Source organism: Anas acuta, chromosome 3 (genome assembly GCF_963932015.1).
Source record: "Anas acuta chromosome 3, bAnaAcu1.1, whole genome shotgun sequence".
NCBI lineage: Eukaryota > Metazoa > Chordata > Aves > Anseriformes > Anatidae > Anas > Anas acuta.
The window spans coordinates 90,857,599-90,873,953 of NC_088981.1; the positions used below are offsets into that span (position 1 = coordinate 90,857,599).

Consider the following 16,355-nt stretch of genomic DNA (forward strand, 5'->3'; position numbering starts at 1 on the left):
AAACAGGACCCGCAATACTGATGAAAGTTAGGAAAAACATTAATAAACTGTTAATGCAGATATTCAGCAGTCAGGGCAGAAACTACTTAATAGTTCATAGATCATTGGAAACATATTACTTATCTTTACCATAGCTGTTTCTGCAATTTGAATTAAGTCTTGGATTTAGAGCTGATGCATATTGTTGAAGCCTATAAGGGAGGTTTGATGATGTGCCTTTTTGCCTAATTTACATACACATTGCACAAAATTACTCCAGTATATCACAGCAATAAGATACAGAGTGTCCTCAATTTACTGCGTTAATTCATTTGGGGCTTTTTTTTAGTCTTGTTTTCTGTTGTTTCTTAATAACTGTTAAGAAACAGTTAAGAAACATTAATAAATGTTCCTGTACATTCTGTGGCAGACAGTGGAGTTAGCCCATTGCAATGCAAACTAACACGTCAGCTTAGGTTGGCTTGGCAGTTTACATATCTGTGATGTAATTAAGCTGGTTACTTTTCATTTGGGAAGATCCTGTCAGATGTAGTTAGTGCAGCTCTGTTGATCAACTGGACTTCACTGTGCCATGATACCTTGGCACAGCACATGGACAAACAACCACAAGCTGATTTACTTAATTTATTGAGTTGGTTATCCAAATTAGCTTAATACAAACATTAAACCACTGGGAGTTTATTAAATACAAAACTTTGCTTTGCCTCTTTGTGTGAATCTGGCTTTTCTATTTTCCTTTTTTTTTCTTCTCCTTTTTTTTTTCCCCCAAAAATTTAGTGAAAATTTAGGGTGGTGCTGCTAACTGAATTATATTGAACAGCATTTTGATTATATCTAAGTCTACCACTGGTGCCACATTTACTTCCATAACATTCCCTGGTTTATTCCCTGGCAGCTTTTCCTTTCACTTACTAATTATTTATTGTTGCAGATGGAGGAAATTTTGTCTTTTTCAGCTAACCAATTAGAGATGGTACATGGAGTCATCATTGCCAAAACATTTCCATCCAGTCATTCAGAAAGCAGTTTTCAGAAACTAGTGTCCCCATTATTAAATTTTAATAATAATCATAAATAAAACTCTTGTAATACAAACACAAAAGAACACTGACAAAAACAAACCACAGCATTTGTACACGTTTCTGCAACCTTGGGAACAGAATTTCAAACTGTCAGTACAGAAATTGTAGGAAACATAACCAAATTATAACCATTTGTCCACTGCCTTTACTCAGAATCGAAAAAACTGCAAATATAAAATTAACAGCATCAATGGTGAAAAATAACCTGAATTTCTTTTTGAGCTACATCAATCAAAACAGAATGCAATAAATAAATACATAAATAAATTGCTTACATATAATACAGATCCAAACAACTGAATTAATTTCTTTGCACCAAAGTCTGTTTCCAAAAGGCCTGCCTGCAAGATGTACCCTCTAGTGTCAAAGTTATTGTGAAGTACAATCCTTGCAGACATATTTAGCTGAACTGAGTTCAAAAAAGATTATTATTGGCTCTTCCATGGTGTCATTTTTATTAACCAGAATACTAGCATTATGGGCTTATTATGTAGTTGTCAAGTGGAAACTTGTCTTTTTGTTATTCGGCATCTATTTTTTTCATGAACACTGCCACCCAGTAACAATATATTCCTGCACCTCTGTGTCAGATCAGGGGTGGGCAGCAGCTCACCAGCTGTCAGCAAGACCGGGAAGCAATGAGGTGTCAGGTGAACTGCTCTATAGCAGTTATATTAATTTTCTTCTTAGTTCAAATGGCTGGGGAGATCGAGTAACTCCCATTCTCATTACCAGAAAGCAGCATTTCCTACCAAGTGAAATTTGCCTACTTCACTGGGAGGAGATGCTGCTGTTCCAACAATTTATTTTTATCAAATATCAAACAATAATGCTCTCACTATGAGGAGTATGAGATTTTTCGCAGCCTGTAATCTTGCTGTAAGGAAGCATTTTTAATATTCTGTGTTCCCTTTTCTCCATTTCATCCCATTTCTCTTAGCATTCTCCTGCAGAATCCCACTTAACTCCCCTCTCCTGTCAACCCTGCCTAGATCATCTACACAGACACAAAACAAGGATGGGATCATTCTTTATTTCCAGACTCTGACCGGCTTCTTTGTTCTTTTATTCTGTTAATATTTCTGGATTACTATCCCCAACTCAGTTTTCATCTCACATTAATTCCCGTATTATATTTGAACTGAATTAATGTTGTGTCTAACCTCTTGTGAAGTATGATCAGATGATGTCTAATACACAGGTGCCTAACATCTTCTCCCTCTTACCCCACAAAGTGGGTTAAAAAAAACAAAGTGGGGTAAGTCACCCTAGCTCTAATATCTCACCTAACTTAATGCTGAACCTCTCACAACAGTCAGACTAACCATCCTCTGGATTTCTCCCGGTCATAGAGGACATGCCTCCTGCTTTTCATCTCAGGTCTGTGTATGACCCCTGGCTTGGGCTACAATTCTAGAAAAAAATCTCCTGCTCCCACAGGCTGAGCTAGAAGTTGGCACTCTCTGTACGTCCATGAGGTGTCCATGGCAAAGTGTTGGTGGCCTCAGAAGCTTTCTTGCTCCTGTTCTTGTCACCCCCCCACCTCCCATCCCACTGAGAAGAGTGAGTGAGCAGATGGATGGGAGCATGGCTGTTAGCTGAGACTAGCCTACCTCAGCATGAAATATGGTTGATTTGATCACTGGGTTGATTTCATCCTCACTGGGTTTTTGTTGTGTCCATTATAATTCTGACCAGTGCCATTAGTGTAAAACCTTCTTAAAAAAACTAACAATTTACCCCAAACAAATAATTTTAGAGAGAAAAATCTAAAGAAGCTATCAATATCAGGAAAAAAAAATGTATTTTAGATTATTCATAGATTTTCTTTAAGACTTCACTGACTTCTTAAATCTCTTCCTACCCGAAGTAATCATATTGCCACATTTCTGTTCATAGTTAAATAAGCTTATGTCCTTGTGGAAGTTAAGGGCTTATCTCTTGCATGTTTAAGAGGGGTTACTAACAAGAATCCTAGAAAGGAAATTCCAACTACATAACACTATTAAATTTAAACTCAACTTTTTTTTTTTTCCCCCTGAGGTTATACAAAGTGATTACAGTATTATATTTACCTTAGAATGTTTAGATGATGTAGTAATTTCACATCCATCATGATGCCCAATATTCCTCTGTAAATTTCTTTACAACTTTCAGATTTTTTTTTTGTTCTGTCACCTTTGTAAATATTATTAGATATTAAAATCTGATTATTGACACTCTTCCATTCACAGCAGTCCAGTGTTTTTTCAGACATTGCTCTACTGAAAGAGAAGCACACACAGAAAGAGCATATTTCCTCTATGTCTATTCACAACCTCTGCTGCAGTCTGTGACCATAAATGAATGGGTTTTGTCACATTTTCTGCATAACGCAGTAAAAAGTACAGTGCTAAAAAAAAGCCTCGTTTGTAGATAATGATGTTTCCTGTCACCTTTTGGGTTTACCTCTTCAGGAATGTGCACATCTTGGAATTTTCTGACTTGAGGGACCACCCAGTTCTCCCTTTGATTTCACCATAGCTGCAGCCAGCAATGATTCCTGCTTTGGAGTTAAACTGTAGGAGGTAGTTCAGGAGGGGACCTTTAACTGTGAAGCTCACTATGTCCCTTTAAAATATTGTTCTTTTGAAGAATTTCTGCTAGTGATAGCATATATTGACCTAAATGTAAATAAATTAATTTCTGTGCTGCAGATTTACAAAGCAATTAGTTCTAAACTGAAAGTTCTAAGAAAAATTCAGAGAATTGAGATGTGAATATTCTGACCAGAGAAACTTCAGTAATAAATACTCTGGAGTTAAAAATAGATACAGAAGAAGAAAGAGTGGGGAATTCTGAGCGATGTGCGGACCCCTTCTTTGCACCCTTCCACACAAACCACAGACTACTGCTACAAACTGCTGCCTCCATTAGCTGTGTTTTACACCTGGCTTTTACAAAGGTCTCTCCCGAGCACCAGCTAAGTGCTAAGCACCAGTGTTTGACAATCCCTAACCAGGGGTAGCTGTAGTAAAGTTTTTGGATGTTTCAGGGTCATGGGCAGCTGGCCAAGCTTGTTAGAAGCTGCTTGAGCTTCCCCAGGCTCATAACACTATGGTTTCCCTTACCTTGTCCTAACCTCATAGTAGCAGTTACCCTCAGGTTTTGAGGCTGTTGGTTATTGCTGTTTCAAAAGAAAAGTATTTATCGTGAAAGTGTATTGGGATAGAATTAAGCCATGGCCTCTCTAACTTGGAATTTAAATTTGTTTTGTTTGTATTTTTAAGTATGACTTAGACTTTGGAGGAGGTTGAGAATCTATTAATACTGCAGGCAGAAGAACAGCAACAACTACTAAACCCACCAGGCTCAACAGGATTTGTGGATGTAACTAGCCTACCCTACAGAAACTAACTAACTAACTAGCTAAATAAATAAATATATCTTCCTTCCAAAAAAGCTATAATTATTTTACAAATCTCTGAAGTTTCTCTTTTAAATCCACAAGAATAATGGAATTTGTGACATAAATTGAACAATGGATGTTAAAAATAGATTCAAAATTTAAAACCTTTCTAGTTAAAATTTTCCTAAACTGATGTATTTTCCGTGGATTTGAAAAATATTTTATGCTGCAGTATTCACTGAATCCTGGAAGAAGTAGCTATTCTAATTTTGTCTTTCCAGGTCTGAATGGAGATGATTTTCTGGTGTTAGGCCTCCGTGATGGCAGAGTAGTATATAGCTACAATTTAGGTTCTGGCACAGCAACAATCATTAGTAAACCACTTGATCTGACACTCAAAATTCATGTCATCCATCTTGGCAGATACCACCAGAAAGGCTGGCTGAAGGTAAAAATATATGTATATATATTTATTTTAGAAGGATAGACTTTTAGATTGTAGAGTTCCCCCCCATACACCCCTCCATTCAATATGAAAATCTTTAAAATGACTGTTTTATATTTCCCTGTTATGTTTGGAGGGCTCTCCTCTTTAGGCTTTCCCAGGTAAGGTAGAAAGCTTTGTTGTAACAAATATAAATGTTCTATTGAAAGGTAGATGATCAGAAGAATAAAACTGTCACTTCTCCTGGAAGACTGGTTGGACTCAATGTCTTCAGTCAGTTTTATTTAGGAGGCTATCATGAGTATACTCCAGAACTCCTACCAAAGGGATCCAGATTTAAGAACAGCTTTCAAGGTAAAGATTATACAGTTTTCAATTCCTGTTAAAACATGTGTCAGATTGTTTCAGTTGTCTATGAAATAAGGATCTAAAAACTCTGTCATAAAAGGAAACAAACTAGAATGTATTTGGCTGAAATTCCTGTGGCTTTTTCATTATTACCCTGTGGTGACTAAAAAACATAATGCAAAACATAATGCTTTGCTAAACATTTTTAACACTTTCTGTTTCTGATAAGAACAGAAGTTTGACATGTTATCATTTCTTTTTATCTGCCCCTGTTCTATTGTATCATTCCAAAACAGTTTTGTTTCACTATGGCAAAGTAATTTAGATTCTTCTCCCAACTAGTTCTAGCCATTGTCACTGTAAGTGCTGGTTTGGGTAATAGCTTTCATGCTAAAGGCTCCTTTCTGATAAGGTATCATAAAATCTGAATCTTTTTTTTTTTCTCTGGCATTATGTTTTTTCCTTTGGACAGGTTAGGTGTCTATGATGTCTGTAAGGAATATTTCAGCTATTTATATAACAGATGATAATTCCTACCTCTAACCTTCATATTTTAAGCTCTGTAGAAATCTAAATTCAACTTCTACCAATTGGATCAGCATTTAAGCAAAGGATTTGCTCACATCACTTGTTTATATGCATTCCTTAGTTCTATAGAAAAAATGTGCTCTATATTTGTTAGATAAACTTCAATTTATTTTAAACACCTTTCACATGAAAGTAAAACATTTTATTATAGCAGAGCAAAGTTTGAGTTCCTAGTTATGAATCAGGGGTGCATTATGAAAGGCAAGTATGGCAATAAAATTCACTTTCATACACCAGTACACTCCATTGCCACTAAGATTGCCTAACTGCCTCTTTTCTAGCCATCACCTTACTTTTTCTTATTACAACATCCCCAAATTCGAGTTCATGAAGACAAGCATAAAAGTACAAACTTAAATCCATCTGGTTTTGTCCTAGCTGACATCTATGAATTTATTAACTCATCTCCTAATTCCAGTTTCAAAGCATAAATCCAACAGTATAGTAATTTTCTAAATGTAAATTCTCCAATATGATCCTTTATTCCAAGTGTAGTTCATGATTTCTGGATGCCAATGTATGCAAATGAATCCTCAGAGCTTCCAAGTTTCTGGGAGATGCCCTTCTTTCGTGTTTTGTTTTGTTTTGTTTTAATAGATATATAATCTCAAGGTTTGGTCTTATGACAATGCAAATCATAGAATGATGACAAAAATGCAAAATATTTCAAAGCTCAGATACTCTTAGTTATCATTACTATTGATCAATTTTTCTTACTGTTTAAAAAGAAGGCTCTACCTCAGTTGTTTTTTTTTTAATGTAACACATAAACAGTTTTCTCATTGTCCCTGTCATTCACAGTATTAAGTTTCTTCTATTTGGTAATCAATTTCATGCTCTTGTTCTCAGTATCAGCTTGTGTCTGTTCTCCAGATCATATTGACATTGAAGGAAGCTACATTTCCCTACAACTGATTTCCCATGACCTTTTCTCATGTAGTCAGCTTCTCATTTGTTCTTCTAACTCAGAAGTCTCCCCAGGTTCAGTTCTCAGCCCCCAGGATCAGAAATAAATCTCCATAGTCCTCCAGAGGGGGAACTGCAATATCATTAACATAAAGGAAAATTTGTAACCACTGTACTTCAGCCAATCTGGAGCTGTAGGGAGTCCACATAAAACTCTGGAAGTAACAAGATAAATTTGTCTAGCATATAGTTGATTAAAACCCTCAGACTTTTGGAAAGCTTCTGTTGGCTGCTTTTAAAGACATGATTTATTAAAACCATTTTGCTTCTAATAGCACAGTGTACCTCTCCTTTTATAAGCAATCACTATTGGATCAAGAAACACTGAGAAGGTCAGCCTTGCTGCTGCAGACCCACTGCCCCCAGTAACAGCTTGCAATCACTCAGGATTTTCCTCTGTACAGCTACTGTTTCAGACCATTTGCTCATGCAAGGTTATGTGTCTTTAGCAGTTGTTATTGAATTTCCATAGGAGAGGATGGAACTGAAAATAAATGTCTTTATTAAACTATATAGAAGGAGTATACTCATAATTCTTTCGATACTATACTCGTAAGTCCTATTTTACACTGTGTTCATTGGTCTCAAAAGAATTGTACTACAAAGCAGTGGGTGCAAACATTTTTCTAGTTGTCAGTAGAAGAAATGTTTATTTCTTCCTTCACAATGGAAACGCTACATCAGGACCATGACTTCCTCTAGCCTCATGCAAAGTAGCATTTCTCTATCAGTTTCTCAGGACTTTTATTGATCCCCACTTGGTGATTGCTCCTCTAACAAGGCAGCAAGCAGGAAAATGAGAAGATGATAGAAATCAAAGCTAAGGTTGCAGCCTAGACAGGGGACTAGCAGGGAGGAACAAGCTTTAGGTCCATTCTTGTGTACGAATTGTTATGTCTTGATGGTATCTTACAAAAAGGGAAGAGTTTGTCATCATGTATGAGCACCAAGTCCAAAATGCATGCATGGCTTCAGAGATGGTGTATCTGCACGATGACTGTCCCCTCAAGATCTAAAAGAAAGGAACTTGTCATCTGTGAGGTGCAAAAGCAAGACAAGAACAGACAAGAACATTATGACATTAGGTATTTGGGTACAGGTTAAAATTAAAGGTTTGTAATAATGCAAGATAAGCTACAGGGAAAACCAGACAAAAAGCCAAAATTATGCTTGCATTTCTATGACTATACTAAAGGAGAAACCTTTTCTGACCTTTTGTTTGAGGCAGCCACAAAAGGAGCAGACATCATTTAGGATCTGGTGAAAAATAGTGGCAGATATTGTTGTTAGTAGGGGAGACAAAGAAGGAAGGGATCTGTTTTGTGAGCTCTGTTTGACTGAGGTGAAAGCTATACATTACATTTAGAGTAAAAAAGGTTAATGACCTTTCTGTCATTAACAGAAAGGTCCAAGTGTGGTCTAAGGAGCCACTAGACTAAAGACTACGATACTACTACAGAGGTAGTAGTGCATCTTCTGTGAGTTCACTGTCTTGCTGCATCTGCTTTCAGCTAACTTGCATCAAACTCTGATCTTTGGGATCAAACTGAGTTCAACTCACAAATTCAGAAGCTTCTTTTGAGTTCGTCCTGCAAACTTGGCTGTGACAGAAAACCTCTCCACTATTCAGAATAGTTGGCAGTTTCTCATTAAGAGGCCCAGAACTGGCAGAGTAAAGGGAATTCACGTCTGAAAGAAGGCACATTCATCAGCTGATCGCTCTGCAGAAGTTTGTGTAGTGCTTGCTCGAGTCCTTCACCTACATCCTACTGACTAACAGTTAGAAGAAATAAGAAAATTAAATGAAAATCTCAACTGAACTCATAAAGCTCTGCCAAAATACGCTCCAGTAATTACTGTATGCTCTGTTTACAAATGCTCAGAAGCTGTTTCTAACCTAGGTGTTCTGCTGGTACGATCAAACTAGTCATTGTCACGAATGCCAGTTTATTTTCCATGGTGACCTTCCCAGTTCTTGGGTACTCACTGTGCTTTCCATTGTTTACACAGAGCACTGGGCTGCTTTTTCTCAGCACTCTAGCAAGACTCATGAGAACAGAACATGCTTTATCTACTACTGATAAACAGATGAAACATCAGTTAGGAGTACTGAGTATGTGGTGGCCTAAAACTAACACTGTTAAAAGCAAAGGAGGGATGTAATATGAAGATTGCAAATAGTCATCAAGCTAGGTTTGTTTTAAATTGCTTAATATGAGTTTTTAAATTACCAGTTATGTGGCAGTATAAACAGAACTACAAAGTGTGTGTAATAAGGAAAAATCCTAAGAAAGCAAATTTGTCTAATACTGTTCTAACAGTTGTTAAAATACTTGTTTTGCTACATTTTGGTCAAAATAAATTATGATTCTTAATATATATATATATATATATATATATATATATATACATACATACACACCTTCAACAGAATAGTCTCATAATCTAAAGTCTCACGGCATATTTTCCAAAAGTGAAGGGGAAAAAAAGAAAAAAAAAGAAATGCAGAGCTAAAATGAAGATATCTATTTCAGTATCTAGATTATCTAAAGTGGATGTATTTGTTTTTCATAGCTTCTATTGACCTTCCTTCTTTAATAATTCTCTGAGGGAATAAAAAGCTACAGCTTACCTTATGGATTGTATAATTTGTCATTATGTCATTTGTCATTATGTCAAATATTTCTAAACCCAAGCTTGAAAATGTTGATCATCAGTAAATGAACTCAAACAATATTGCTATAGAAGAAGATGGCTTATTACATAAAGCTAGGTCCAATGAACTAGTGTTCAATTAATGTTCATGTAAGAATGTAAATTATGAATACTATATTAGGATTTGTAAAGCTATTCTGGAAACATGACTTCTTCAGACTGTGAAAATCACACTTTCCTTACCCTATTGAGCTATTAAGGGTCAACAAATAGTTGTGTCAGTGAAATGTGAAATGACTGCTGTTCTCTATTACTCCTTTGTATAAAGATAACATGATCTGAGGGAAAAGTCTCAAAATTATATGTAGTCAAAGTATTTTCAAGTCAACCATCTTGATAAATGTTCCAATATTTTTAACAAGATCAGAATTATATCAATAAATACTAAGGCACAAAGCAGTTATCTTTTTCTATAATTGTCACATAAGTAATAATTAATTATGAATTCCCTGACTGTGAAACAAACAATGGAGAAAGTCCGTATGTTCTTGATATCTATTATAAACTGAAGAAATACCCATTATTGTAGAAACATATAAAGATAAATATAAATAAATATATAGAAATACCTCTGCAATGTGGTCTAGGTGAATCTGCTTGGCAGGTGGATTGGGCAAGATGATCTCCAGAAGTTCCTTCCAACCTCAACTGTCATTCGGTGATTTTGTATTGAAAATTTATTTTCTCTTTCAGGTACAAGTTTGTTTCTTAAGTGATTTCAGTGGATCATGAAAAAAATATATTAAGTGAATTGAAAAAAGAAATTTGATTATTTGCAGTCTTCATATCATGTCTTTTCGCCACTTTTAATGTTAAACAGGGAGCCTCTGGCATGCACTGTTCAATACCTACAATTCTCAGGATTTTGAGCTCTGTGGGAATTCACTATATTTCAACTAAATTATATAAATCAGACATAGAAAATTATTTCTTGCACTTTTTATACCCACTGTGAAGTGGGTTTAAGTCTGATTTTTAGTTTCAAATGGTATATATTAATGTGTATTTCATTTAGGATACCAATGTATTAGCAAATTAAAAAAATGTCAGTGTATGGATCTAGTTACTGACATTCAATTATCTCTATAGATAAATTCTAACAATTGTCGTATATTTGGTCTGTGTCAATCCCCATTTTCCCAAACAATTATTAGGTGTATTTAGGGGTGCCATAATGTTGGCACTAATACTACATCAGTATTTTGGATGCACCTATACTATTCTGGAAGCTAGTAACAGTTTGGTGATACAGCTGTGGATACACTAGGTTACTTGTCCACAGAACAAAGGAGCAGGCTCTGGTACTGCTCACCTTACTATTATAGATGAACATTTTTAATCGTTTTCTGAGAGCAAGGACCTACAGGAGCAGCATATACACTCGGTCAAATGTTGTGGTCATGTGTGATAATGTTCTCTTTGTAACAGAGACTGAAGCATTTACCTGAGGAAGGGAGAATCTTGGTCTTTCCCTGAAGGAGTCCATTTTAGCCTAAAGAAATTCAAGTCCACATTTCCTCACTGCATTAGCCAATGCTCTCTGAATTCTTACATATTTTACATCAAACAGACTTCTTGTGCTCTATCCTTGTTGTTTTTTTTTGTCTTTTATCTGATGTAGATGCATTTCTGTAAGAGCATGCATGTATAAACACGAAACTGCACCCACATCACTCCTTAGTCACTGACTCTGCATCCTGTCTATTCCTTGAGAAATTACTTCCGTTGTTTTACCTATTGTTAATGAAGGATTTTACAATCTTTCACTCATTTCCTGAACAGAAAGTAGCCAGCATAGCTTTAGCTATGGTATGATTGTCTACACATTGAAGACATTCTGGTGGAACCCGTTCAGTGAGGGATGACTGTGTTCTGTAGTTTGGTTTGTTATGTCTCCCTGTGTCTGTTGTAAACTCCACTTCTTTCTCCTTTCTACTTCTAAGGTTGCATTTTTGATGTTCAAGTTCGCACCAATGTGAATCAGAAGTTTAAATCACCAGGGAGTCCAGAAGGTCACCCTAATTCAGGTCGCAGTGTTGGACAATGTAAAGATTCCCCGTGCAGTTTAATAAAATGCAGAAATGGTGGCAAGTGTGTGGAAAGTGGCTCTACTGTTTAGTAAGTATGAAAAAACTTTTTTCTAGGTTACAACATAGACTGATCAGTAGACCTAATAACTGTGCTAATTTAATTTCTTGATAACTGGAGTCTCCAGAAACCTATCATCTTATTGGAAAGGTAGAAAACTGTTGAACATTTTTCTTCCTTTCTAATAACAGAAGAAAAAATAGAATTTTAATCTTACATTAATAAAATCAAAACCAAAGTTTAAAAATTATTAGGACATTTGCTGAGGGTCTGTTTTAAGAAGCTCCATGGACTGGTCGAGCTCCACTGAAAGTCACTGGCATCCAGACTTACCACAGAATGTGTGGATAGAACTAGATATGTAAGAAAGGCATTTAATTAAACTAAGTAGCATCCTAGATATCAGAGAACAAAATAGAAAAGAGGGGAGCTTGAACGATGCCTGAACATGGCTGGTAGACCAAAAAAAAAAAAGTATTTTTTATTTGAGAACCCCTTTCTGGAGTAAATCATTGAATGTCTAACATTGGAAAGTTCTGAGCCAGTATAAATCATAGGAACAATCTTACTGAGCATCTGTGTGTAATTCTCTGCTGCTCAATCTCTCCCTAATATACACAGGTCTTTGTGCCTCCAGTTATCGTTTATGTGGATATTTTGCTTTCTCTCAAATGCAACCTCATGCCCTTCTCAAGTGTTCTTTCACCATTGCCTTTCCAGATCTGCCGTCTGGCCTGCTCATGTAAGGCCTTCTTAATCCATTCCATACAAAACAAGGCAGGTTAGTAAGGATCTTATGTCAAAACTGTTTGAACTAGGTCAGTTCATCATATGAGCTGTTCAGCTGGCTGATCAATCAGATAATAAACGGTGATGGGGCGGAAAGGTCTTCAGCTGGCACAAAAGATAAGTCTTTCATGCCTTATCACTAAGTTTAGATGGATCTTTGTGTCTAGTCTGTAAGGCACAAAGAAGAAAGTGAATTTGCAGTTCCAAACTGCTGCTGTGTGTCAACATTTCCATTGTAATAAATCTTGTTTCCAAACTTTGTAACTCAGCTGTAAAGCCTTCACTGAGGAGCGCTATTGATTTTAAAAGCATCTGCCAAGATTAATTATACTTGCTTTCCCTCATGTACTTCCTCATGTGTTCATTTATTAACATATATTTACTTTTTTTTTTAAAAAAAAGAAAGAAATGCTGATATAAAATGTCTGAAAACAATGACTGAAAACACTGTGGACAGCAAGACAGATAAGAAGGGAAAGACAGGCTTTACACTGTGGAGCCTCTGTGTATGTCAATTCTTCTTCAAAACAACAAAGACCTGTCCCTTCTGTGTAATACAAAGAAAAGAGTTTGCATACTTGTCAAGCTAAAAACAAGCTCCTAAATGTGTACTGGAGAGAGAATTAAACGGTAATTGGTTTTGTTGCCCCTGAGACAAATCTTTATCAGTAAGAAAACCTGTACAAAACTAGCATTTCTAAAGCTCGCAAAGCTTTACTTACAATTTAGAAAATTCACCCTTGATATGTAGCATGCAATTCCCCTCTCCATTCCCCTTAAAAGCATCTTTATATGCTCTTAAATAAAGCAATGAAAGAAATGCTTTAAACATCCTGAATAACAAGGTATAATTTGGAATTGCTTTCTGATTGTTGAGCTATAGGTATGTCTCAATTATTGGACTTTGCAGGTTCCTTCCAGAACTATTAAGTCCTTGGCATCCAGTGTGTTTGATCCTTCTGAGGAAAAAGAAAGGCAAATGGCACCCTTTCCATTTACAGGGTTGTTAGAGGAGACACGAAAACAAAATTGCAACAAAAAAATACCAGAAATGTAGGCTGAAGCATGCCTCTCTCATGTGCCCACCTACACCAACCTAAGTCCTGGCTTCAGGAACTTACCCAGCACTGCTAAATCATCTTCTGGCCTGCAAAGTACACAGAACCACCACCAGCAAGACCTAGGGAACATTTGGAAAAGGAGTGGCAGGCTAGAGCAGCAGCTGGTGATTGGGCTACATTGGAAGCTTGATATTGTAGGCAAAGTTCTTTTTCATCATTATAGTTTCATAACGTTAATTGCAGATTTGTTTAGGAATTGTTTTAAAATGTGGGGTGTTTGCTTTTAGAGGGATGAGTTGTTTGGTTTAATCTGTAGTGACCTCCTACTGAATTATAATCCTGCCCTCATATTTCACAGCAACTAGGTTGTCGCAGATAATACATATATATTCATGTATGTACCAGTAATTGCCACCTTCTCCTCACAAAACAACAACAATAACAACAAAAAGCCAAAGAGGCCTGGATATAGCATGCATATGATTTTTGCCAATGTATAGTAGCTATCAATACTGTCTTGCTTTTCTCAGGGCGAACTTCTCTCCATTTTCATATCTCCCGTGTTCCTCTGAAGAGCAGAGTCCTTGAGGGAACTGTATTTGTGTTCAAGTATTTTTCTCCTGAAATGAGATCTCTCCAGTCTTTCTTGCTGTTTTGAGCTATTTTTAAGTCCTGTTTCCACCACTCTGCCAGAAAGTGTGCAGTGCTATTAAGCTGTAGATTCAGTTGCTACAGGGATAATGCTTTGATTTAAATAGAAGCAGAAATGTACAGCATTAAATTTTACATTCTGTCCAGCAACAGAGCAGAACTACTATGTATTAACAAAATTAAGAGGAAATATTTGAATAGTAAAATGAAGAACTTTATGTTCAAGGGGCAATAATATACTCCATTATTTTGTTTATGGCAATTACATCCAATAAGATTGTCTTTGAAGTGTTATAGCTATTTGTTGCTGAAGTGAGAGGAAAAGTATGTCTTCTGTGTACTCTGAACAGAACATCACACATAATGGGTAGGATTCAGTTGGTTAATATAAGCCTGTAATGGCACTTTAGGTACCTCTGAGTAAACCATTTGGCCTTCAGCTGCATCTTTGAAGAGTTCAAGACTTGCATAAGTCTTCTGTCATATCTCTGAGGCACATGTGGATTTCTCATAGCATTTCAAATAGCACTAGCCACTTAGGTTCGGGAAATTAAATCATAACTCTATATAGTGCAGGGATACCCCATAAGGTAAGCTTGTGTAGTTTCATTATTAGGTTGAATTTGATTAGAAACAATTGTCAGTTCAAGGACAGAAACAATTTTCAATGAAACATCACAATTTTATAGTTTGTAAGGAAAAAAGCATTTATCTATCCAGTTGTTGTACTTTACATCAATAAAAGTTTTTACTTTTTTGAGGGAGTGGATTTGCTACCTAAAAATTGTCATCTAAATTGGCAGATTTAGTAGAAAATTTTTGCAGACTTCCATGGTACTCTTTGTTTAAATACTGTTAATTTTCTTCCAATCTTAATTGCTCCATGCTGTTTTTGCCTTATAGCCTGAAGATAAACTGTTTTTCACTAATGCTCTAGTTTTCCATTGCCTTAGTGTAAAGCCACTTTTATTAAAAGATCTCCGTTGTTCAGCATCTTTCGGTTCCAATACAATATAAACTTAAGAAATATATCCAGAAATGTCCAGTAGCTTGGGTGGCTAATATAGGCCTGTATAAATTCGAGAATCCATGCAGTATCTGAGATATCCATATGTTTGCAAATGTAATACAAGACTTGGAGAGACCAGTGTCCTCTCTCCTTGAAGAGACCAATGGAAAAGTAGTTGGAGACCAGATGGGATACCCCTGGGAAGTGTTAGTTGGCAGCAGACATCTGCCTAGTCTCAGTTGGCCTACCTGATTAGGTAAATTAATTGAGCCTCTCATCTACATTGAATAGATACACATCTTAAATGTAGACACCTACTCTCACATACACCTGCACATACTCAGGTGTCTGAATCTGCAGGGCTGAATCCCTTCTGTTATAAGATTTGTTTGATTTTACATCACTTTTGTATAACTATAGAAAGTTACAGGTTTGTTAGCATTGAGCATGACATTTTAAACTTGATATTCTCTATGTTTAATATGAGAATGCTCTTGGTTTAGTATAGGAAACCACATTAGATATAAGCAAACATTCCAATTTCTTCACAGAAATCCTTTAGTACCTTTAATTATTTCCCAATAAGGTTCAGTAAATTCTTCTAGTTTGATAAGGATTTTATGTAGTAAGATACCAGCATATTGCTTTTATAGTATATAAAAAGTGAAATTAATTTTCATGATTTTTTTAATGTTGCCAAAATTTTCATATAACACATTTCGGGTTTATGTCATTAACAGTGCTTCTTGTCCCTACTTATGCAGAAACTGTGTTACTTATTTGAGAGCTGACTTTGGGTTAAGTACTGGACTTGGAGCCTGGAAAGCCTTTCTGTGAACAGTGTGTGACACTGTTAAGCATTTGAGAAGAAACAAACAAATTGACATTAAACTAAACCATAATTGAACTTCCTAAACAGAAATATTACAAAACTCTAAATAATAGCTGAAACTTCCAGATTCAAAAGTGATCTTTTGTTTTATTTCTCCGTGAACTGTGAATTTGACAGTTCTTGTTTCCTGACTTGGCCCATCTTTGTCATATATATACACTGTGCAGTGCACCCTATTAAGAATCGCTTGGAAAAACTAAGACAAGGAAAAAGAATTATCCAATTTCCTCAAAGTCACACTATAAAAGTTATAAGTGAGGGCCTTCCTATCCTTTCTCTACATAAAAATACGACATAGAAAAATTAGAGGCATTTTGACAGTTTTCTTGAGAA

The 16,355-nt window shown here is 36.0% G+C and overlaps 1 protein-coding gene across 1 annotated transcript in view; it reads left to right on the top strand.

Annotated features, from left to right (window-relative positions):
- Positions 1 to 16,355, top strand: part of EYS (eyes shut homolog) — an 830,760-nt gene that overhangs the window by 788,156 nt on the left and 26,249 nt on the right. The window contains exons 43-45 of the mRNA XM_068678264.1: positions 4,752 to 4,918; positions 5,125 to 5,269; positions 11,476 to 11,650. Of these exons, the coding sequence (XP_068534365.1) occupies positions 4,752 to 4,918; positions 5,125 to 5,269; positions 11,476 to 11,650 (487 nt within the window). The remainder of the gene's footprint in view (positions 1 to 4,751; positions 4,919 to 5,124; positions 5,270 to 11,475; positions 11,651 to 16,355) is intronic.